Source organism: Telmatherina bonti (assembly GCF_933228915.1).
Source record: "Telmatherina bonti genome assembly, chromosome: 20".
Classification (NCBI taxonomy): Eukaryota; Metazoa; Chordata; class Actinopteri; order Atheriniformes; family Telmatherinidae; genus Telmatherina; species Telmatherina bonti.
The window spans coordinates 14,954,735-14,980,934 of NC_136618.1; the positions used below are offsets into that span (position 1 = coordinate 14,954,735).

The 26,200-nt window shown below is 39.2% G+C and overlaps 1 protein-coding gene across 2 annotated transcripts in view; it reads right to left on the reverse strand.

Moving 5' to 3' along the window:
- The window catches only part of sema5a (sema domain, seven thrombospondin repeats (type 1 and type 1-like), transmembrane domain (TM) and short cytoplasmic domain, (semaphorin) 5A), a 144,816-nt gene that overhangs the window by 19,596 nt on the left and 99,020 nt on the right, over positions 1-26,200 (reverse strand). For both annotated transcript variants that reach the window (XM_079259753.1, XM_079259754.1), the window contains exons 15-16: positions 20,903-21,050; positions 9,853-10,078 (exon numbers count right to left, since the gene is read on the reverse strand). In XM_079259753.1, the coding sequence (XP_079115879.1) occupies positions 9,853-10,078; positions 20,903-21,050 (374 nt within the window). The remainder of the gene's footprint in view (positions 1-9,852; positions 10,079-20,902; positions 21,051-26,200) is intronic.

A 26,200-nucleotide genomic window follows, 5' to 3' on the forward strand; every position in this document is an offset into this window, starting at 1 on the left:
CATTCACTCTCACTCCTATGGACAATTTAGAATAACCAATTAACCTAACATGCATGTCTTTGGATGGTGGGAGGAAGCCGGAGTACCCAGAGAGAACCCACACATATACAGGGAGAACATGCAAACTCACACAGAAAGGCCACTGTTCAAACATCCTGTTTTAATACATATTCAATTTAAAATGGGTTATTTGTTTTTTGTTACGTGCCGGCAGAACAGTTGTTTATCTCTTGAGTTAATCCCTTTTTGCATGCTTAAATGATTCCTTGTTTAACAAAACAAAAGAAAGAAATCTGCTTAAATGGTCAGGCACAAGAACTGGAGGGGAAAAAAATTGATACAGCAGCCAATAATTAAACAAAACTTGGAAAATATCCAGAAAGCGGGGAAAAATATTCCTCATCACCATTTTAAAAGATTCTAAGAAAGTCTGACTTCTTGGACAGAAAATGTAAAATAGTGACATACGACTACTGTGCGATGCTGTAAATGTCAAACGAACATGATCGCCAACAGATGAGGTTATGTGTTCAGCGCAGTTTAACATTATGATCTAGTGGAGTCTAACATGATCCTCCTTTGTGTCACACAAACCTGACTTCAGGCTCCACATTCCTGCTAATACCACTGCTTTGTAGTGCGCCCCTTGGGGTTTTGTTTTTGTTTTAGTGAACAAAAAAAACACCAAAAGGAGAAACTTAATACGAGAGTCTCACAGTTTAACCCTCTTTTCTGTACAATGGCACGTAAAACACAACACCAGCTAGTTCAGCTAGCTGTACTCTGACTTGAAATCAACTGTATGTTTGTCAGAAACAGTGCAAACTGCTTTTCCTCCACTGAAGAAAGCTTGATTCCATTAAAGGAAAGCAATTTGTAGAAACACGCCTTTGCTGTCCATTTACAGGTAGCATCCTTTCCTGTTAAAAAAAAAAAAAAAGCATGGAAGTAAAGAAGAGGTGCAGAAGTAAGCCCCGTTTCAGTCAATAAGGTTGGCAGTGTTTCTTGGGTATTAATATCTCTAGTTGAAACCTAACTACAGAGCAGAGGCAGAAGCTTCTGGTGCATTTCTAAGAGCTAAAAGTCGTCATTTGAAAGAGAAATGTTGAGTAAGGAATGGCTTTTTGCCAGCAGAGTGGAATTTGTCACTGTTAGGCAGACGTGTTGTTTTGTTGACACCATGTCACCAAACTTTTTGCTGATTTTTAAGTGCCAGTGTAGGTGAGACAGGCTGTGTGTCCTGCACTGTTAATCTGGCATTACTGTAACAGCTATTAGGTTGTTGATGTTGTTTGCAATCTGGATAAAACCATCAGTCTAACTGAGGGTTTACCAGACTGGTATTGTAATATTAGCAGTTGGCAATAATGCAAATACAAATCATATAATAATTGGGATTTCTTTGGGAAGTACTTCAGGAGAGAATTTAAATTCATAGTTGTTCATTTTTTGAGAGGATAACAAAATGTGCACACATATCTTATTATTTTGCCAAAGAAACAAGCACCTTTGGTGCAATATGAACTGTACAGCGTTTGTTGTAAAAATTTAATAAACCGTGTATCCAGACTTAAATGCCTACAGAAAAAAAGACTGCTGACGGCAGGAAGAGAGCAAAACAGAATGAAAAAAGACAATGAGGATAGTGGAATGGTTGTCATCCGTCAGAGTCGTCCCTCAGCACTGTCCTGTGCCTATTCAGTGGCTGCTCATGACATCCATGCAGGGGAAACTAATCTCTCGCCCATGAAAGGGCCCTGGCCTTGGTACCAAATCAGCTGAAGTAAAACACATCAGGCTGCTGACACACCACCGTTTCACCCGGGAAAAAAAATGAAGCCATCACTCATCGACACTCGCCAGTAAAATTACCAACTCTCAACCTTCTGCAGTAATGCCTTTAATCTTTTAGAGGTATTTCTTTGTTCCTTCTGTGTGGCTGCCTCTGTTTTCCAATGCAAATGATGAACCACTGGGACCGATAGGCTTTCTTTAGGCTTTATGTGACTATCCATTCATCTAGAAACGAGCATGACTAAATATTTGGAATATTTGCTGATTAAATACAGCAGGGGTATCCGTTTCATAGACATATGGCCTTGCAGAAATCATAAATTGAATTGTTAGTGCTGTAGGCTGGTGGAAAGCAACAGGAAGGGTGAGTAATACCAGAAAAGCATTTTTTTTTTGCAGAAGCTGATTAATGAAAGAGAAATTAATGGTTTCCATCCTAAAGACAGGGATGGGGGTCTTTATATTTCAGCTGCTTGCCGATCACAGCTGGTTGGTTAGTTACTGACTGAACATTAGGTTATGCTTCTGAACTGCAATCTTCCAGTCAAAGCTGTAAGCTGGCACAGTTTGAAATGCAGTTTTAGATTCCTCAGCATGGATGTAGCCTTTAAATGTTGCTGTTTTAATTCAGAAAAAGAAAATCAAAAGTTAAATGCTGAATGTCGACAAAACACAAGACTTTCACCCAGTGCGTATATCGTTTGAGTCAAAAGTAAAACCATCACTTTTAATCTTTTAATTCACTTTCATTTCATCAATTCTGATGTTTTCTTTGACTAGATGTATATCACAGAGTACAGATGTAAAGACATTTTTAACCCTCAAAACATCATCTTTGCCGTTGATCACTTACACAAATTGTTTTGTTTTGATCCTACATGTCCTGTCATACTGTTTCTGTAGATTTTTATGGCATTTTCTTATGTATGGGTTCCCACTGTAGAATTTGTCGTACATGGAAAATAAACTATTCTGTATGTCTTTTATCTTGTTAGGTTTAGGCACGTCAACAACTTTACAAGTATACAAGGTTTATTTGCTTTTAAACAACTTTTGTTTCACACTCTATGTAATCATTAAATCAACTTGTTTAAGTTTCAGCAAAGATTTTCCCAAAGAAAAGTCTTCTGTCTTGTGTGTACACTTTTTTTTGGGGCAGAAAACTGCATTGTGGTGCTTTTTCTGTCAGCTTTTCATAATTAAAAACTCCCTGACCCAGTGCTTCTTTGAATGTTACTATGACAACTAAATCTGAGCAACATGTCTATAGCAGATCAGCTTAACGTTTTTGCTATGTATTATGCCTGCTACGGTTAGTCTATTATATCAATCTTTCTTTTTCACCTTGAGCACCAAACAAAGGATGTCTCCCATCATAATGTAAAGATATAACCTTGTCGCCTTTCAATCTGACACTCAAAGTCCATACAAAGAAGGCACAATCCATTGAAAGTTGAAGTACAATAAACAGTCTTCTATAAGTAAAGTAAGTTCCAGGTTTGGTTAAACGAAGGAAAGTTTGAATGGTTTGTTTAAAAGGCTTTGTGGAAATGATCAGCTTGGTAATCTTCATGTCAAATCAAGCCAAAATGGAAAACGGACTCCTGTAATGCATTTTGCAGGTCTACAACTGTAAAACATCATGTTTGACATCTTTAGCAATTATTTGATTGTTGCTCTACTTTATCAAGTGAGTCAAAACAATAATGCTTTAGGAGTCAATGATAAAGAGTGAAGAAACAAAGAGACCGCACCGCTTCAAACAGCAAAGTTAAAAGCCAACAACAAAGGCAGAAATCCAGGAGTAGTCATGGCCTCAGACCTGCATGTCAGCAGTCATAATGCAGTTGTGAAGTCATTTTGTTATCATTAAAGAACATAAGTATAAAAAGATTGATGTCTCAGCAATATTTAGACAAACTTGTCCATGTATTAATCTTTAGTAGAAAAAGTCCATGAGACAGCCGCGGTTAGCCCAGAACGCTGCAGCTCGAGTCCTCACGAAGTCTGCAGAAGTGGATCATCTAACTCCGGGTCTCAGATCTTTCCACTGGCTTCCTGTCTGTCAAAGAAATTACTTTAAAATCCTGCTGTTAGTTTATAAAGCACTGAATGGTTCAGAGACTAAATACATTTGGGATCTTCTGGTTCATTATGAAGCAACCAGATCCCTCAGGTCATCAGGGTCAGGTCTGCTTTCTGTTCCCAGGGTAAGAACTAAACGCGAAGAGGCAGCATTCAGTTATTTTTTGCTCCTCACATGTGCAAATACTCCCAGAAACCTGCAGTTCTACTGAAACTTCGGCTGCTTTCCTGTTTACTGCCTTTCATCAAAACAACCATTTCTTCCTCGCTCTGTCATGTTTATTTCTTGCATTTGATCTTATTTTACTTTAGCGTTTTTGTCTTTATTTAATTTCTTTTATTTCTTTTTAACATTTCTTTTTAATGTACTTTTAATGTTGCTTCTGCACCCCGCTGTAATGTTTTTAATGCATTATGTAAAACACTTTGAATTGTCTTGTATGAAATGTGCTGCACAGATAAACTCGCCTTGCCTCAGAATCCTGAGCTGAGGAGGTTTGACTATTGGGGATGTTTACACCTCAGCAGCTCCAGCCAGTTATATCCTCCACATACATTAATTAGTCCACATCCAGAGGGCTTTTTAAACATGCGGTTGGAAAATGAGGAGTAATGTGCCAAAGCAAGCAGCCAAACAAAATTCTATTAAATAGATACAAATCTCCTTTGTTTGTTTATGCCTTCATCTTTGCATCTATAACACCATTACTACTCCATAGTCTGAAGAAGTCCTAAAGCCATGGGGATGCTCTGCTGCACTGTGTACACTGCCATCCATAAAGAAAAACAGATATGAAGATCAGTGTAAATATGCACTATTTTCTCATGTAACACATCTTTTAATATTAATTGTGTGATAATTATTATTTAATGGAAAACTTGTTGAAGAGAATTGTCTAATGATGTGTAAGAAAACTAACAAAAAAGAAAAAAAAAGGAAAGCCATAATTTATAAATTGCCTGGTATGATTGCTAAAAACACATATTTATATAGGAAATTGTGCAACTAGTCAAATGTTGGCCATTTTAGTCAGGCTTGTAAAATATGATGAGTTGGAAAAAAAACTGTTACATCTACAAGACTGATTACTGTGTGTTCATGACAAGAGAGGTCTTTAAATCACCACAGATTTACAGTAATTAACTCATCGTTATCATTAAGCCAGATTGCTGATTCGAAACAAGTCAGTATGTCATATAAAAGCTTATTGTAAATGCTTGGTTAAACCACATATTCATAATTTATCTCCTATAATAAAGACAGAAAAAGACTTGAGCATGGAAGACAATGTAACACAAAGAAAGGAAGAAGCTTGAGAGGAGGTTGGGGAGGTGACAAATACACCTCAATTATTGATTTTCTCTCTGAATTGACAGGGGATTAATTCTCTTTATCTGCAAAGCACACATGTGTCTCCCAAGCATGAGTCAATAACATCTTCCATGTTTCTGAATGTAATCTTAATCGTCAAATGCCAGGTTTATCTGATCGGTTTGGTGCAAAAACATGGTGACAGTCTGCCTTGGTTACAGGAGACAAGAAAGAAATCCAACAACCTGTGCAGGGTATTTCATTCTGTCTCCAGGAAGCAGCATCTTGAGACAGCAGGTGTGAAGAAGAGAGTACAATTCATGTACTGACTTTGAGTGAGCAACAAAAATAATCCTTTTGGCTGTAGTGGGTTTTTTTTAAATTTTTTTTTTTAATTTAGTTTCTTAAGCCTGGTTTGGTTGATAATTCCATCATAACGTATTGCATCCAAAAGCACCAAACTAAATATTATACCAAAACTTGTTGATTTAAAACTTGTATATATAAGCTAGCCTACTTCTATATGAGCAAATGTCATAAAAACCATTAGTGTATAAACACTCATGTGGTGAAATATCTCCTGGTCTGACTGCAGGTGGAAGAGGAAAAAGGCACCAAATGGGGGACAGAGTCACTAAAGTAACAAAACTGCAAGTTGCTGGCTTTTTCCAGACTTGCACAGGTGCATTTGTGATCAAGTCAGGCGCACTGCTTACCTTTTATGTGCACCTTTTTGTACATGCACGTAGTATTTCAACCCCACAAACCAAACAGACCGAATTGCTGGAAGCTTCTTGCATCAGCTATATTGTTGCATTATTGTAGATAGAGAAATAGACTTGTTCACATGGCAGCTGTAATTGCTCGCCAGAGATCAGTCAACTGAGTCGGGAGTTCAGTCTGAAGAAATGCGTTTAGTGTGTAAGACCCTCACTTGTGCAGAATGAACACTTTAAATTGACTTTAAATGAACTTGGCTTAACTTACTGGGACTTTAAAGTAACACTAGCAAAGTTTCAAACCATAAATCTGTGTATTTTTGTTTTGAAGGCACACAGACATTTCTGTAGTTGTCATTGCCCTGCAATTTCCCAAGGCTGAAATACTGCACTTCACAAATTTGTGTTCCAGCCTGGTGTATGACGTGATGACTGAGCTCTGCTTTACGGCATCGTGTAACTGGGCAGCAACTGGATTTTAACACACTAACCATTTTGGAGGGTGGTGGATTCTGCAAGGAAACAGAAAAGGAAATTAATGTAGAAAGTGAGAAAAATAATGAGAGAAAGGAACACGAATAGTTAACATTGGACTTACGTTTACTGGCTGAGATCTCAGAGAAAAGACAAGATGGAACATGGACAATAAATCAGTTTTTCATTAGGAGCTCCAAAATGATCAAATCTGCCAAAATTGAGTGTTGATGCATGAAGGTTCTTACAGAACAAACACCTCCGGGATGTTTTAGCTTAACACAGCTGCAATAAGCACTTTTTGAGTCTTCAAATAAGCCAACGTTAGCTCTTAGCTTATTAATGATTTACTTGACAACTGAGGCTCTGAGGTGTTTACAGACGACTGGTAATAAACTCTACATATTGAGTACAGCGTGCAGAACAAGTGTGTGTCTGTGTGTGTCTGTGTGTGTTTATGATCCCTTTGTTAAACTAATAAAAGTTAGGGGAGGTGTAACACAACAAACTACTTTTGCTGTTTAGCAATTATCAAAGTAATTGAAATATTTTTAGTGCTGGTTAATTGTTTATGCTTTCATGCAACCTAAAATACCCGTCATATATCAACCTGTTTTATAGTGCATAGAGCTCTATTGATTGCAAGCCACCAGATGCCGTTGGTAAATCTTTATGGAGTGACACATCATTCCTTTCGACTGCTCATCTCAGAGGAATCTCAGTGTCTTTTTGCCCAGGCTGTGGACATCAATACACACCACCACCGAGGGGATAATTATCTTATGATAGCCTCTTGCTTTAAGAAAGGTTAACTGCTGTCTCCAGGGGTCAGATAAGCCCATGAATCTCTGAGAGATGGACAGTAGGAGGGGGGCATGTGGGACACACAAACAGGTGCACACAAAATAACAAAAGTTGCAAACACACTCACACACAAACCCACAAATCTCCACAGCAGTGCCTTTCAGATGGATGGCAGGTTTGATAATGGTTGAAATGAAGAAGCGGATCAGTGGAGTCCATCCTCTTTTTTTTTTTGACAGTTATGACCCAAAACTCCTCCGAGACCTGAATCACATTGAAGTCTGGAAATGAACAATCAGCGTGGGGCGGAGCAGAGTTGCACACAGAGGCCTTGCACACTGCGGCGGGTCCAGCCATCGCTCAGCCGCGATGGATGAAGGATGAAGGATCCTTCATTTTGAGGATGAAGGAACGCCTTTGTTTTAGACTCCTCTAAAATGTTTTGAAAATGATTTGAGATGAAGAAAAATTCTTTGTTGAATTTATAATGTAAATGTAAATGTAAATGTAAATGTAAAAGACAATAACTTATTGAGTGTGCTTGTTTCTTTTGGCACCTAATTATTACCTCCATCTAAAACACGGGTCAAATGTTAAAATACAGCCCTGCATAATTAACACTTTAAGAGACTGCTTTAACAGTGTTTACTCTTTGTACCGATGGCAGACTTGTGAAAATAAAATCTGCCCGATATGCTGAGAGGATCTCTAATTAGTACTGTGCGGTTCATACATCTCGGCTGCACCGGAGATTGACATGTAGCAAAAAGTGACTGCTGAACTCGCTGCCTTTTGCTTTTTAAGTTGTTGTAATTAACACTGGCGCTAATCTGATGTCAGGCTTCTGGTGACAACCCATAATGAAACACATTGTTTCTGTTACTTCCTCCCACTAATCAGAAACCAGACAGAAACTATTAAAGCTCGACTCTTTGTTCTCCAATGTTTTAGATGTGCGGCTGTCACTCCTCTTGCAGCTCTGCATCTGCTGTCAGGTTTAAAACCCTTCAGGAACATTTAGCCGCTGGCTTCAAAGTGTGAGGAGAACGGCTTGTACCAGTGACAGCGCTGACGCAAAGGCGGCTATTAGTAATAAGAAATAAGGAATTTGAAACAGATCAAAAGAAAAAAAAAAAAATCCCACTGATAGCACACATTAAACACAACCTCAGTGATTAACGCAACATGTGGTGTCTTAGTAGGGCGGCGGCAGACCACCCAGAGATGCTCATGAAGTCAAAGTGAAGGGAAGCCTCTGCAGCTAAAACAGGCGCTAACTGTACAACCATTAAAAAAAAAAAAAAAAAAAAAAGCATTTCCCTCGGAGGCTTGCAGGAGCCCCATAAACAAACTTTAACGGCTGTAGCTGCATGTGAACCCTCTGCTGTGGTGTGCCACTGTCCCGCCTGTCTCCGCTCTAATATGGATACTTCCTCCAGCATCATAAACAACTTGTCAATTAGCAAACTGTTTGTACAAACATTTACAGGGCAGAATTCTCCAGAGGGAGGGGGGGGCTGACTGAGAGTCTGTGCTGCGTCGACCAGGGCGAGGGGGGAATTGCTGCAAAGATGGATAAAGAGGAAGAGTCTAATTGAACTTCGTGCGCGTGTGTGTGTGTGTGTGTGTGTGTGTGTGTGTGTGTGTGTGTGTGAAAAGTAGACTGCTGATCGGATTTGTGGATAGGAAGTTCATTAACACGTCTGACGCTTTGATCCACCGATAAAGTCAGGGAGGATGGGATCATAAACACGGGGGAGGACTGATACGGAGTTCCTTTAACTTTTCCAGGGAAGAGAGGGAAAGTTTTAGACGACAAGAAAGTAAGAGCGATTTAGAAGGAACTGCTCAAGGGACGGTCGACGGAGAAGTAAGTTAATCTGTTGACTTCAGGTTCAGCAGCGCAGCCTAAACCAACCTGCCATTCATCCATCGTTCCCTCTCATCGTTTCATCCATCCTTCTCTCCATCATCCAGCTATTCATCCATCTATCATTCTCATGACCTCATCAATCCTTCCATCACTCGTCCAGCCATTAATCGATGCTCTCATGTCATCTGTTCATCTTTCTTTCCTTTTTATCCCCTGCCTCTCTCATCCATCATTCATCCATCTTTCCCTCCCTTCTTTGTTTATATTCTTCCCTTCTTGCACTCCGTCCCTCCCTCCTTATCCATCCACCCTTCAATCGTTCATCTCCTCATCCTCTTTCCCTACCCTCATCCCTTCACATTTCCCTCTTCCGTCCTCAACCACCCCACCCCATCCATCCTCTCTCTATCATTTATTTATCCATTCATCCATCCTCCTCTCTTCCTCCTCCATCTCCCATCTTCTGCTTCATCCCTCATCTCTTACTCCAACCTAACTCTCTCCAGTCGCTCTTCATGTCGGGAATTTTGTTCCTTGTCCCAGGCGCCTTCTCAAAGAATCATGACACCCGAGATAAACCAATCAGGTAACTTTCAGATGTATCCATAACCTAATCTGTACTTATTGAATTAATACAATTCATTTAAAACCAATAAATCCACGTTGCTGAAGCGTAATTTGTGAGAGAATGAGCCCACAGAGATGCAGAGAGCCAGCTGCGATTAGGCAACTAAAACATCCAGAGATTGATATGACTGGAAAGAGACCATCTGTCTCCATGTTGCACTCACCATCAGTGGAGCAGCCAGTTGATCCATCACTGGAGCAGTAGCGCATCTCGATCCTCTGTCTGCCCACTTCCAGCAGGCTTGGGTCTGGGATTCGAGCTTTGCACGTGTAGCGGAAACGTTGCTCGTAGTGGCCGCCATTGTCAGAGATGTTGACGGGCGTCCAGGGAGTCCAGGGTGTGGTCTTCTTCAGGTCAGGACACGGCATTGTGTTGCACGACTGATACTCCTGCAGGTGCAGAAAAAGGGTAATATTTTACTGCATTTCACCTTATTTTCTATGTCAAACATGTCTGCAGGAAGGTGAAGCTGCCTCACCTCAAAAAGGAAAAGATGACGACATCAGAATAATCAGCATGACACATTTTTTAATAACAAGACAAGCCTGCATGACATTCTTCGAAGTGACTCATGAAGTAAAACAGCCTTTTCAGAGCTTCCACTCTGTCTCACTCAAAGTTTCTCTATTCCAGTTAAAGCTGACATATTGCCCTGTAAGTCACCGCATTCAGGGACACTCACCCCCCCCCCCCCCCCCGTCCCAAATACTCTGAACATGTCCTGCCATTCTGTCAGCGCACAACCTTTTAGGATACATTCTCCTTAGACAACTTCCTGAACATGACAGGGAGCAAACAAGCCAAGCAGAAAAGGTCATTGATCAAGCTTAATTTATAACCAAGGTGATTGGACAGAGTGAAAGAGGAAAGACAGAGACAGAGCAGGGATGAAGAAGCTCACAGAGAATGTGATAAAGATGTAGAAGAAGAGGGGAAAAGTTTCAATGATGCACAATAACCAAATACCAAAGCTATGTATGTGTTTTTGTATATATCTGTGAGTATATATATATATATATATATATATATATGAAATGTATGTGTGTGGGCTTATATGTAAACCTACTTTTATGTTGCTTTTCCTGTGCTGCTGTATTTGATTATATGACTGTATACGATGTGGATAAATGGAAGTTGAGCCTGTTTTACGCCCAAACAGAAAAATTGGGAGTCTGAGGAAGTGACACATCTAAAGTAATTGACACCCTTGAAAAGAAGGTGAGATGGCTGCCATTTTCCTCACCACTTGTTTATTTATGCTGAAAAGGACTTGAGCGACTGCCAGACCTTGACAAAATAAGATAAGAGTTCCTTTCTGCACATCCGTCAGCCTGTCACATGGGATAGCCTGACAGGTCAGCTGAGAAGAAGAGCTCTATACATTATACGGTACGCAAGCCTATTTTTCACCATTTTTTTTTATCCTCTCTTATGATGTTGGTTTCTATCCATCCATCCATCTTTACATTTCTATCTCCCTGTTTACGCTGTTCATAACTCAGAGTCGAATCTCTCCCGGTTTCTTTCTTCCTTCTGTATCTCTGTTCCATCTCTTTGTGCCTCTCTCCATTCACCCTCATTTCTGTCTCCTCCTCCTCTTTTACCCCCCAGAGTATCAAGGTTAAAAACACAGGGAGGATTTAGATTCTGTTAAAGCCCCCATGATGAATGGGGATGTCACCTCCATCACACATTCTGCCTCTCTCCATCTAGCACAGTAATCATCCCCAGACATTAATATTTAACATAGTCACGCATCACAGACCAGCCCACAATCTGCAACTATCAGCCTGTGATGGACAAAAAAAAAGGGAAAAATCCACCTCACCGATGGCGACAGAGAGGCAACACATGGCGTGAATGGGGCAAAAAAGGCAAACGATCTGCGCGTGTTTGTTGTGTGAGTTGTTGATGGTGGCCAAACACAGTAAATATTTAATGAGGCTTGTCTGGTAAGCATTTCTCCCTTTGCTCTCTGAGGATTAGAGTCAATGCAGAGGGCTGAGGAGATAATTACTGGGTTTAAAGCTAAACCTCATTCAAGGTCTCTGAAGGAATCCACATTAACTACAGCTCAAGTATATACAGCTTACAAGGTGATAAGTACATACTGTGTAATACTGTGTAATAAAGATATGCCATTGACTGAGCTGACTTCATACGGTGCCCTTACTTGCATCTCCAGGCTCAAGCTTTTATATCTTATCTTTATTATAGAGAGAGACATATTAAATGAATGGTTCCACTTAGAGACCCCATAAAAGCGGCAGACCTTCAGACTACTGGTCTACTGACTGGCTCTTGAGATCATTTTAAGATCAAACTAAATAATTAAAGAGAAGTCATTTTTTTCAGACCCTTTGAAAACTGTCAATCAAAATGATGTGGAAAAATTCAGAAAATATTGACATCACAATTAATGTTTTTCTTCTTATTATTATTATTATTAGACAAACTGTAATCCTTATGATTAGATTCATTCCTAAAAGATAAAGTTTACTCAGTTCCTAAAAATGAACTGAACCTCAAGAAGAGAAACAGAAAAGAGTGCACAAATGTTAGGACAAATATTACTGGCATATTAAAAAAAAGTAACAAAGAAACAGAGAATGATGAACTAGTCTAAAAGAAGAAAGCACTGAAGATGAAAGTAGCTGCAGTTTGTTGGAATTGGGACACTAATAAAGGAAAATCAAGTCCTGAGTGTTAATTGGCTCCAGTTTCCACCGTGCAGCTTCAGGGCAAAATTGCATCGGTACGCAATTATGCTTTATGACTTGTTTTTTTTTTCTTTTGTAAAATGTGATATAACACTGGGAATGTTATATCAATCAATCAAATCCATCCATCCTAATGTTTCCCCAACTGCACCAACGAGTGAATTCTATTCACTCCTTTTACTGTGACACCAGCCCAGTACCTAAAACCTGGACAAACACTGCATCCAAGGATGGTGTCAGGTCTGAAGCCCACCAACAGCCCAAACATCAGATTAAACAACAAGGTTCCCGTTTAATGCTTGGCTTGCCTCTGCAGCAGAATCCACCCAGTAGAGATCTCAGCAGCTCTTGTGGTGAACCTCTATTCTGCATCCACAATTCAGCTCTTTTCTTTTTTTAAACCACTGCACTTTTGAGATGCAAATGTAACCTTGCCACAAAAGTAGCAGAAATTATTTGCATTATTTACACCATTTTGATGCTTCTTGGCTTATGAGGGAAAATATCATGTGACTCTCCTTGGAGATGTTAGGAAATGACACTTTTGCAAACCAACAGTAACAATAATAATAATAATGAGGGAATAGATTTATATTGAGTTTTATTGCTGATGGCACTCAAAGCGCTTACACCGAATGCATTATTCATCCACTGATGATGCTAAGCTACATGTGTAGGCACAGCTGTGAACCATTCATATACCAGTGATGTCAACACTGAAGCAAACAGGTTGAAATATCATGAAATATCTTGAAAGCTCTAGTCAATCTGTAAATTTGCTATTCTATATGCTATCTAATGGAAAATAGCAGGAATTAGAGACCAGTAATTTCCTAAACCAGTGTAGAACTACAGTCTAAACTTCTGCAATCCTTGAAAACCTGAGAAAAAAAAATTAACATGTTTTAGACCGAATTTTCATTCTTCAACTTGCAAATTTTAGCAGTGAATGAATTTACTGTTAATTCTCACATTTTGTTCTCAGTTTAGTTTTTTAATCATGTTAATGATTCACACCACAATGTTTTGTTGTCACCTTGGTCACATCTCAACAATTTTGATTTTTCTTTTTTTTAACTTTGCATTTTCCTGAAAGGTACTTTCAAACCTAACTTGGTCTACTGAACATCAGGTATGCTGCCATTTAACTGTGCACAGTGTCACATGGGATGTAAATCCATTTAGGTCTAATTAGGTCTTCATATGTACTCTACTAACAAATTATTCAGAGCGCTAAACTTAACTCTAAGATGTCACGAGTCATAAGATGATGGCACTCATTTCTCTTAGTGTCATTGAAATTTGACAGAAATTCAAACTTATCTTTCCACAATGTTTTTTTTTTTTTTCCTGTGTATGCTTCAAAAATATATTTTGGTTGTCAGATATGTTATCAAATTCATCTAGTGGGCTGTGTAGATGAAGAAATCACTTCTTTTTAGAACATATTAAAAGGATTTTTCAGGGTAGGAAAGAACAACAACAACAACAAAAAAAGGTTGTAGAAAAAGATGTTACAATAAATGTTTATAGTAGTTGTCTGTTAAGGTCTGTTTTAGAAAATCCACTAAAATTAGTTTTATATGGCTAACTGCTGGGTTTTGTTGATCAAAGTAACATCTGGGTGAGTAAAATAAATTTGTGAGAGTGTGATACTACATTAGAGGCTTGGTTTCCTGCATCAATGCTGTGCTGCGTTAAGGTTTATAATAATGGAAAAAAAAAAAGTAGAAGACTTGGGCTGTTGATGCCATTAAATTCAGGTCTCAAGGCTGAAGGATGTGGAACGGTTTATTGTCTTCTACTGCCATAAAATAACTCATGATATAGTAGCGGCTGTGCATGCAAATCCACAATGGCCCTGCTTTAAAGAACAAAAACAATCCCTCCTGCTTTTAGAGTTTTTGAATAATGCATTAAAATGCACCAGAGGTGTTGGAAAATAAAGATCAGTCTAAAGCCATAACCCCAACACACACACACACTCACACACACACCAAAAAAAAAACCCCATTCAAATGACATTTACTGTGTCTGAGCAGTGAATAGGTCATCTTAAGCATACATTACACACTGACCGTTGTAAATGTGCCTGACTGAACAAAAAATACTGAGCCCCATTTAAATTAAACTTTGATGCTCTGTTGGAGATATTTAAACGACTTAAGCTATTCTTTCTGCCTGATATGGAGAACTAATAAAACAAGATAATAAAACACTTGAACAAATGCGAGCAGCATTTCCTGCAGCCATACTCACATCTTAATGTCAGCGTAATTAAGCAAAAGTGAAAACATGGTGGAGAGCGGTCGAATGTGGCAGGTGGCACGATGAACGCAAAACTGGATTCAATTAGTCAGCTGATTCTGACTCACACCAGCACCCTTTCTGGTTAGAGCGTCTGTGTGCGCTATGGGCAAAAGAAGAGCTGGGATTTTATGCTGTGAAGCCTCTTTATTGGGTCTCAGAGATGAGCATCTCAGTAATGGGCTCCTAGCTGGAGCAGGAAGGCTGGATGGGAGGATGCTCGACAGCATGTAGTTTGTCAAGCTGGTTTTGTGTGACCTTCCGGACTATCACAGGACTACTATCTTAAAAAAAATTGACTTAACGCCAGAAATCTGCACTGATCTGTTTGTGTGTGTGTGTTGAGTTGTGGATTCAGCCAATTTCTCCCTCCACAAACCTCTCCGATGACTTTTTAGTTGCTTTAAACTGAGGGAAGGAAGGTGAAAAGGATGTGGAAATACAAACCCATTGTCTCTGTAATTTCACAGGGCAATGTATGCATGCGTAGTAGAGTTAAACAATTTGCATGTGTTTGCTTCTCTGTGCGTGACTGTAGGTACAAAAGGGCTTTTGTGGTGTCCAAAGAGCTGTGGGAGGTGAATAATAAGGAGTCGTGCCTCTCCGGCCTCCTACTTTCATTACGCTAACTGAGAGTGTCTGGCCAAGAGAGGTTTGTGTCTATGGTCCCCATGTGAGATATGAAAGTGAGTAATCTTCTGCTTAGCGGACATGTTTATCTGCTCCAGCCCACGAAGCCTAATGTTCTTTAAGTCCCAGTGACACATCAGTTCAATTAGCAGTGCCGCCCAAAACACACTTTGTCAAGCACCGACTCCTCTTTTCTCTCTGTGTCTACCCTTCAGTCGGGCTCCAGAGTAAAAAAAAACCTGCTGTGGGTCGGGAGCAGGCCACACGCCACTGCACAACCAATGAGTAACGCTGAACATTACAAAAACACACAAGTGAGTTCACTTGCCAAGCTGCCGACACAAACAGTCAGCACTTAGCTTTCATTTGACAGCCTAACTGCATGACTGAACTCCTCACAGGTAAATAGAACCGCTCAGTTTCATTAAGCGGCTCTTTGCATCATCAGTCGTGCACAAATTTGACTTATATAACTCTGAGAGGCAGATTCACCAGAGCAGAATAGTTCTTTTTGATCCTTGGATATTACAGCTACTTGACGTACTTTACTATACACCACAGGAAATACCACAGAGTAATATATTCTTGAAGGCTGTTAAACCCTGAAGTAAGTCTTTTTTTGTGTAATAGATCTAGGCGTTAAAGAAAATACCATCACAATTCACAATTAGGTTGTAGCTCCACTTTTGCTGTATATCATATCAGTCACTTAAAAAGTTGTGAACCTGTTTTCTACATTTCCAACATGATTTAACCTAAAATATCAGCAGATTTCCACAAAAGACTTTGGAGAAAGCCCAATTAACCCATAAAAACCTCAGTATGACAAATATGATACATAAAGTTTCTGAGACATTTTTGGTACGAACTATACTCAAAATCCTGTGGAACACAATGTAAATTTTTTCTTCTGCCCCTTAAGGGACACCAGGAAGCAGAAGAATACACAATAAAAATGTGTCATATCACATTGTAATAAATAGTAAATTACAAAAAAAAAAAATGTAGGTACTTTTTAAATTTACGTTTTGTTGAAGGGACAAATAAAGGTTTCCTATTAAAAACTTATCTGATTGTTTTTTCAGGGCATGGGTCTTTATGGGTTGAAGAAATTAGACAAAAATAATAGATTCTGTCTTTTTTTTTAATGGAAAACAAACTTTGTAACTTTAACCCTGAATTAAAAAAGGCTTTTTTTTTTTTTTATCTTTGTTTTTTAGTGTGACTGTAACTAAAAAGCTCTGCTAGCTGTTGATCAGCTCTGCTCATTAGGAGGAATTCCTTTACTATGAAACGCTAGTATGTATCTTCACATGAACTGCTTCTTACAGGTCATTTCACAACATTTCCACTGTGTTTAAGTCCAACACTTTTACTGGGTCATATTACCTGGTTGAATAACCTCTTTTGCAGAAGGCCCTTGTCTGTCTGCTTATACTGAATTGATTGAGTCAGTTTGAGGGCAAGACTTTGCCATGATCATTCCAGATCATTTGCTTCTTTCTCCTTTTGGTTGAGCTGAGCTGAAGTGAATCTGTTTCACTTTCGTTTACATGTGTTTTTTTTCTCCAAATGATATGAAATAAGGCAGAATCCACCGTGTCTGCTTTGCTGAATCTTGGCTAGAAAGAGTAACTATCGCTGATTGCTCAAGAATTCCCGGTATTACCTTCTCCAAACCTAGTATGCAAACGCTCTGGGGACTTTATTAAGCCTACCAGTTAAATTACCTGGTAACACAAATAACTGATCAGAGTGGGAATTCAGGCCAAGACACCTTGTTGAAGATCAAACTGAGCATCAGAATGGAGAAGAAAGGGAATTAAATTGACTTCAAACATGACATGGTTGTTTTCTGGATGAAAATCCCTTCTTGATCTATAAGGTTAGTGAACAATGGGCATAGTGGTTAGAGATGGAAGAAAGGCAACACCATCTCAAATAACCTCTGGTTACAACCAAGTAGGAATGTTTAATATAGGGTTTTTTCCTGATATCCAAAATAGTAATTTTGACCAACTCCTAATTCTGCTGCTGATGTCAACTGATATCAATATTTTTTAAGCGAGTTGCACCAAACAAACAAACAAAAATATATGCAAAAGTATTCACTACATCTTTATATTTTGTCAGTTTGAATAAGAGGAGACAACTGAAGAATTTGCCAAATAATATGTGCATATTGTGTAAAGGTTTTGTCATCACAAAAGTAATAACAGATCATTTCTGATAAAGCATTTTAATGTTAATATCATATGATAATATTGGTATGCCTATAATATCGATATGCCGTTAACGTCAGACATCTCTCCAACCAAGGCCTGCAGAATTCCATCTCTGAACCCATAACACAAGACCCTTAAAGCAGATGTGCTACACCAGCAGAACGCACTGGGAGCCACTCATATCAGCTGAAAACAGTAAATGGAGGCTAGAATTTATACAAGCTTTATATAATTAGACAATTATTATTAGACAATTGGGAAAATGTTGCCTCATGTGATGACTGTTAATTTCAGCTGTCTGCATTCACATAGTCTATGATGAACTAGCGACATGGCCAGGGTGTAACCTGTCCCTCGCCCAGTGCTTGCTGGGATAGGCTCCAGTTTCCCCGCAACCCTTAATTGGACTAAGTGGTTAAAAAAAAATTACAGACTGAATGACATCAAGGTGGTGGGGTGGAAAAAAATCTTAAACAACATAAAAAAACATGGGTCCCTCCTGCTTTGTGTCAGTGGTTCAGGCTAGTGGTGGGGATGTAATGATGTGGAGGAGATTTTCTTGGCACACTTTTGTCCTGTGAGCATGATTTAAACTACACAGCTAACCTGAGTATTGTTGCTTACCATGTCCACCCCTTTATGACCACAGTGTGTCTTCTGATGACTACTTCCAGCAGGATAATACCTCATGTCATTAAACCCAAATCAATCCTAAATTAAACATGATCATTTGCAGTGTACTCCAGCTAAAATACCTGCAGGAAAACACTTTCGTCCTGTAAAGCAGAAACAGCTGGGACTTGTGGCTCTGACACACAGGGCAACATTAAAAGAAGTTTGCTATACAGCAAACAGTAAAGAGGTTTTGCTCCTTAAACTATGAGGCAGCGATTTGTCTTCAGAGCAACAGTGAATAGTGACACCTTTTATTTAAAAACACAGAATCAATGCGGACTTAAATTTAGCAGTGGTGTATCTAGTTGTGATGTGAATTCCCTGAATCGGAGCTTTAAGCTTTGCTGCACATTGGAAGTGCAATTACAAAGTTGCAACATAATTCTTGTTACATACTTCAGTGAATCTCTCCTAAAAAAAAAAACAAAAAACAAAAAAAAGTTCCATAAGTTTGCATAACACATCATTTTTCTACTTGAAAAAAACAAAGCAGATGTTAACTCATCTCTGTCCATTACTGTCTGGGGAACACCTGGAGCATACCACAGGTGGCTGCTAAGACATCAATCTATGTAGGTGAACGTAAATGCATATATAAAGCATCACCGTCAAACACATATACTGTTCAGATCTCAGTAGGAGGCCTTAAGGAAAAAAAAAAAAAAAAAAAAAAAAAAAAAAAAGCCCTGATAGCAGGAGCTGTTTAATTAACAAGGAAGAATCTGAGGGAAGAATCTCAGACAGATGGCATGTAAAATGAACTCCATCACACTTTTTGAACCCTTGATGAAACTTTGAGAACATATTCCCAGAGTTCTCATCGTGCTTGTCATCTTAGCAAACTTCACATCGTAACTGGAAATAAAATGGATAAAGTCAGCTGAGTTTAGTGGTCTGTCATGAGAACATCCGCTGGGCCAGTTTAAGTTCAGCAAGGCTGTTGTTTTACTTTAACAGATGGGCCTTTTAGCACTTTATCATAGCTGTATATGAAACGCAGCAAACGCTTCTTTAATCAGTGTATGTATGCACACATAACGCGGGTTACCCTCCGTGTCCAAATAAAGTCCTTCCTGGCAGAGAGGTGTTTGTGAAGTCTGCATGCAATTACAGCTCTGCTGGCTCAGGCGGCTCCAATTAAGCGCATATCACAATGTTAGGAGACAGAGTCGATGAGAAAACAAAACAAAAGGGGAAAAAAAGGGGGACAGTATGTGAAAGTCTGAGCAAGAAGGGAGGAAAACACAGGACCGCTTGGATAAACAGACGGAGTGAAGACAAGCTCTTCACTTGACCTTTCCTGCTGACCCGGCTCAGCTTTGTGTGGCGTGACCTCCCCTAACACCAAAGAAAAAAAAAACCCCTATCCCTGACATCTCCTGCTCAGCGAGCCAGAGCACCTCTCCATACTGACAATACATCAAACATGGTGACAAACGGCAACAGTCGAAGAAGGTTTTCCCTTTTGGGAGCAGGAGCAAGGAGGCGATGGGATTCCCTTTTGCTTGCCAGCATTCGCTAAAGGAGCATCGCAATGTGCCAAGATGATTCAGTGAGGATATGGCTGCTGTGCCATGACAGAAATAAGACAGCTGCCAAGACGGAGACGTACGTGTGTATTAGTGGAAGAAAGTTGATAGGTGGATGAATGAAGCAGCAGATGACATGTTCTGCCTGTTGAATTGCTGCATAATGAGAGGTCAGACTTTTCATTTGGTGTTTTTCCTGCTACCAATAGTGTCATAGGCAATTATCAGATTGTATGTGCGCTCTTCAGGTTGTGTGGGATGTTTTATGATGTTGTCAGCACAGTATTTAGTCTTAAAACGGGCCATTACACAACCTGCGAGATGAGCTTTTTCAGCTACAAACAATGTGGGCCAGTCATCGCTTTTTCAGCAATTTACAGATTTTTTTTTTTCGCCTGAAAACCAAATTTCATCCAACATCACTCTAATTTAACAAACTGAAAGCCTGCATCTAATCATTTTCTCCACTTGCAGATTGTGTAACACCAGCACAGAATTATAACCTCACATCTAAAGCCTGCCTTTCTACAGTTAAAAAGATCAGCTTTGTGTTCAAACCATTGAAAATTCAAAATCTCCACCAAATTTGAAAAGAAATCCACAAACAAACATACAAAAATACACTTCAAGGATCCCATGCATCCACAAGGCCCTGACCCATATTCTTTAATCCAATTCCAAGAGGGACTCGAGAAGCTATCGTGTTCGTTCCTTCTCATTCTTACCTCGACTGGATGGGAAAAAAATAAAACCAGAAATAACACAAGTGTCACATCATTCTGTCATTGCAGCTCGTATTTCAACACTTCGTTGCATCATCTGTGCAGTAGAGAAAGCTTTGTGGCAGAGAATAAGCCTATTCATAGGCGGAGTGATTACTGTGTGTGTGTGTGTGTGTGTGTGTGTGTGCGTGTTTGGCAATAAATAGGTCTTGGTAATAAATCTGATGTGCTTCTGCCACTGTTTAAATATAGCCGGGGGATTTGGACATGTTAAATGTTCCAATTTCGTCACCACTGGCTGCTCATGATATGAAATAGTTTGGGCTGAGTTCTTGAGCAATGAATAGTGTGGGCGAAATGGATCAGGAGGGCGGCGAGGGACAGCTATCAGTTAGCATGACATACCTGACCACACCCAGGACAGTCGTTGCCGTTCTCACAGGTTCTGCGTCGGGACTGGATGCCTCCGCCACAAGGCACGTTGCAGCGTTCCCATGCCGACCAGGCCGACCAGTAAACATGCGGTGGGCAGGGCAGGTGTTCATTACAGTACCTGGATCAGAGTAGGAAATGCAGCAAAGGATGAGTTCAATCCTTTATCTAATGTATCACAACTTCTACATCATTTAGCCGCTTTATTTGTGAATCCAACTGCATGAACACACCTTTGCAATTTACTATTTGAGGAATAAAGGTGCAGAAAGGTGCTATTTTGGAGCATGTGCAGTGTGAATTGGCCTGTTTAAGCCTTGTTATGCCCGTATTTGCAGGAGTGATTTGCCTAATCACGTTTGTGGCTTTGAAACCTTCAGTACAATGTGATTTCAGTCAGACTGTAACATTTACATGTGTTTTAAAAGTCCAATTTTAGTAAGATTAACCAAATCAGTGAGCTGAACAGACAGCTGGACAGATAATACAAAACACAATATAAAGCAATGCTTCTCATTTTTAGTTAATAATGACCACTTAATGCATTCATGCTGCCTCATTTGGAGCTGGTGTCAAGTTTATGCACACTAACAAATATTTACCACGTTTAGATGCAAGCTGACTCTGACAGACTAAGTTTAGGTTGTAGCCTTATGGACAGATCATGCAAAGCCAATCAGTCATTCTGACCAGTAGAGCTCCGTTTCTGCAGACATGTCAGAGGGTGCACTTGTTTCGAAGAGATACTAAAGTAGTTGTGCAATGAGTCATTATGCTGCTAAAGTGTGATGGAGTGGTAATAAGAGAGGCAAAAAAAGGAAAATGTGGTCATATCTGCATAACGCAGTATTATTTTGGTGCTTCAGAAAGAAGAATGTAGAAATCAATGAGCTGAATATTTACTTAAATTGCATAAATGGAAAAATATATTAAGTTATGAAGAACTAATCAAAATCTTCCTTTTCTACTCAAGATTTTAGGTGGTCTGTGGATTTCATCTTCAAGCAGCAAAGGAACAAATTACAGGTGCAGCTTTTCAACCATTTAATACTTTTATCATCACTGAAAATTTGGCTTCTTCTGCCATCTGATTACTTTAATAGGTGAATAATCTGAAACGGCTTTTTCAAAACCAGCTATGCTTATCTTGGCCGGTAAACACACTCCACACCTATGCCTTTACAGCAACATGTCAGGACAAACTCTGCTTTTTTTTCACATGGATAAGACACCTCCTCGCCAAGTTTTGAAAGTTTCTCCAAACTTATAAATACACAAAACTCTTCAGAGGTTCTCTAAGACTTGTAGTTTCTTTCCAGGTGAACAAAGAAAACAATACTTTTTACAGTACAAAGTACTCTGTACTCCTGCTTTGTCAAAGGTGGTTACTGCAGCCAGTAGCAGAATATGCATTGTTCCTATCTCTGTCTTCTCTTCACTGTGAAAAAAAAACTCCAAAAAACACACAACTTTAAATCAGTTTGTGTGCAAGAAGTCTGTGGAGGATAATTCTTGAATTGAAGCATCTTTTCTACATTTTTATGTGTTAATGAAGTGAGGAATATACCCACAGTAGAAGATGAAGGAACCACACCTACAACACAATAAAGCCTAACTTTTAAAATCATATCTAACGCCCTTGGTTTGTCAGTGGAAAACAGAATAACTACTTCATCTTACAGTCAAACTAAAATTAGAAGTGAAGGGCACTGAAGACGCCTCCGCACGACTGAAATGTTGCCACTGAAACGGAAAAGCTGCAAAGCGATTGGACCACAAGACCAGAATGTCTGTAAAGCCCCAGTAAACTTTACTTAAAACAAACTTTTACAAATGCAGTGTCTCTTTGATGTGGCCCCGGAGTGCAGAGGACACTGAACAGGCCTGAACATGCGAGTGAATCATGCCACCAGAGACCTCGCCAGCGGCATATGTTTGTGCCAATGCTGCTTAAAAGTACAGCTAAGAAAATTCCATCTCAGGTCTTAATGAATGTGCATATGCAGTTTGCATAATTCATTGACACAGCTTATTAAAGGAGCCACGAAGAAGCATGCATCATCTCTAATTACATCGTTTTACCAGACAGTATTACTGCGATGTCTAAAATACTTTAATTACTCAGTCCTCATTAGACATTAACAACAGACGATTGCAAGGCTTACTAGAGCCATATAGTTTATTTTCTAACTTTTACACAAACCATAAAAGTGCTTTTTATGACTACTTTGTTACGGTATTGGCTTTTGAAGAAAACTGAGATTTCCCTAAATAGCCTCTTTCGGCTCAGGCGGAATATTTCTTTTGTACTATCTGCAAATACTCTGCCATTGTTCACAGCATATCAAAGGCTACACGCTGTACACCCTGGATGTAAAAATCCTCAGTTCATTCCACTCTCACTAATCTGCATGTTTGTAGTTGGGTGTTATGGAGGGGAGGAGGAGAGCGAAGAAGTCGGGGACGAGCGTGGATTACGATCACACGCAGGAGAGACGGAGAAAGATGTGCACAAACGGCCATTAAACTTTGTGCAGAGGCGTGCACGTACACATCATATCCCTGCTGCACCACAACACAATAAAAAAAACAAACAAACAAAAAAAAAACATCTGCGATCAATGCAGCGGAGATTGTTTTGCGTTTGAAAATGATCATCGTGCGCACCAATCACGCGAGTGTCTGTGCGCCGTCTTATCTTAGCCTTTTCTTTTCTCTCCAAAACACACAGAGCTGATCAGACTAAAATGAGGCTAATTACCCGCTATAGGCTGAGTAAGCAGTGTGGACGCTGTCAGTGTGCTGAGGGAAATACCAACAGAAGGTTCATAAATGCAGGCATTAAGTATCCAGATTTAAGCCGGTAGCGCTGCTGTGTCTGGTTGGTTTCATAGCATTAGTTTGCTTAATCTTTAGAGGCCACGTCTTCTGCAAACAATCAGGGACAAAACTTATTGCAAGCTTGTTGGATAAAAGGACAATAAAAAAAGAAAAAAAACCTCTTGTAAAATAGGGGAGTTTAATTTGCCCTTGGCATTTTTTTTTTCCTTTCAGTATGTGTCTGAATACATGAGCACGTCATCAAATTAAAGTATGAACATAAGGTCTGAGCTTTAATCTGAGCAGGGATACTTAAAGCATCTGTGGAGGAACAGAGTGTGCAGCGAGCCTTTTGTGATCACATCTGAAAGCAGCCCTATGCCCAATGAAACAAAAGCTGTTTCCAACATTAAAAGAATCATTCAGACCATCAGATAGGGAGCTGCTTCTTCCGTAAAGTTGAGTTCACCTATTTCACACGTGCTTTACTGTAAACAACAGATGTGGAAAGTTTAGGAAGTCAACACAAAGCCTGAGCACTAAAGTTATTTCAAAGCCACGGTGGTAAACATTCCCGATACACCTGGGTGCTCTCGTATGTAAGGCACGCATTTTGTCTTGCATGCTTTTCTATTTGCTTTCTCTGCCCTGATCTTAAAAAGCCAAATGCTTGGCAACAGTTCTTACCCTGCCTCTTCTTCCTGATGAAATCCAACTGTAACCCCAGAGCAAAGTCTTAATTCCTGTAGGATGTTTTAAGATAAAATAATTTGTAGTCCATCACTTTAAAGGGTTAAGGATTATTGGAAAACATGTTTCCAGGAGTGGGCATCCCGGTTAATGCACCCTAGAGTAAGACGATGCAATGCTCAGAGGAATGCTACAAATCCCGATAACTATTTCAGACAGAGCTCTGTTAGCAAGACAGATAAAGACTGAAAAAGTATGGCTTCTTTGGAAGGGTTAGCAAGGAAAGCCACATTTTTCTTAGCAAAATAAAAAACAAAACAGAAAAAACATGACATCTGGGCAGATGTTGATGGGATCAAGATGTTTGACTATAATGCACAGCTTCATGTTTGGTGAAATCCAAAGACAGCAAATCAGCACAAACTCCTTAATTTCAGTTGTATAGTAGGGTAGTGGATGGTCAGTTTGTTCACGCTGCAGATGCTGTCTGTAATGTTCTTGAGTCAAATGTTAAGCCTGCCTGATAAAGCTTAATTCATGCAACAGGACAAAGATCCCAAACACAACTGCAAATATACAACAAAATAACTCAAAAAGAGCAGAATCCAAATGTTGCAATCACAAAGTCCAGACCTCAAACTGACTCAGATACTAAGGCAAGTCCTACAGAGAGCTACACATAAAAAAATCCCATCATTTGACAGTGATAGTCATACAAAAACCAGCTTTTAGAGTTGTTTACAAATGTAAAGTGGTTTAAAAAAAAAAAAATTATTATTATTATTATTATTATTATTATTATTATTATAGCTTCAACAAGCTAAAAGGTGGTTCTATCAGTAACTGATTCATGAAACGCACTTTATTATTTAATTAATTATTTTCAGCGTTTTAACATAGTTTTAAATTTAAACATGTCACAGTTTTATTTAGTATTGTATTGTTCTTTTGAAGTCATATTTATTTAATATTAAGAATTTTTTTAAAACATGCATTGATATGCAAAGCCAAAGGATTAACTGAGGGTATCATTTCTTTTTCATACAACTATACATATACCAATAAAAGCTGGAAGTAGCTATAGGGACATCAGCAATTATGTTTTACTGTCACCATCTTTGACTGTTGTTGTCGAATGTGACATGCAGGAGACGGTTCTGTGGAAGGGCTGTCTCATCTATCTCTCACAATAACCCTCCCCATAAAGCCTTAATACAATATAGAGGGGGTTATGTAAGTATTCCCCATGTGCAACTGCTATTGAGGGGCTATTTAGCCATAAAAAAGAAAGCTGTTTTTATCAGGTTATGATATTGTTTATTTCTGTCGGGCATTTTAACAGGAGCAAGAATCAAGCAGAGCATCTGCGGATATTGCTATTTTACACCTTAGCTTCATTTTTCAGGTTAGTGACAAAAAGGAGATTAAAGCTATAAGAAAAACATTTTGAGAGAGGGGAAAATACTCCCTCCCTCCTGCTGTGGTCTTGAGATCCAGTCAGCTATTTCTTTAGTAACTGGTCATCCTGTAAACTATATTCTCCACATGGCTCCAGAAGGAGTGGGCCTGGACAACTTGCAAAGCAACAAGAACTAAACGGAGGTTAGAGGAAAAAAAGAGAAATTAAAAACTTGAAAAGAAGAGAAGAAACATAATTTAAGAATCATCCTTAAAGCTAGTATTTAATTACTTTTTGTTCAAGATGCTTTTTCTGTTGTCATGGTGACATCTTTGTGCCCCGTCAATTGTTGCTGTTTGCAC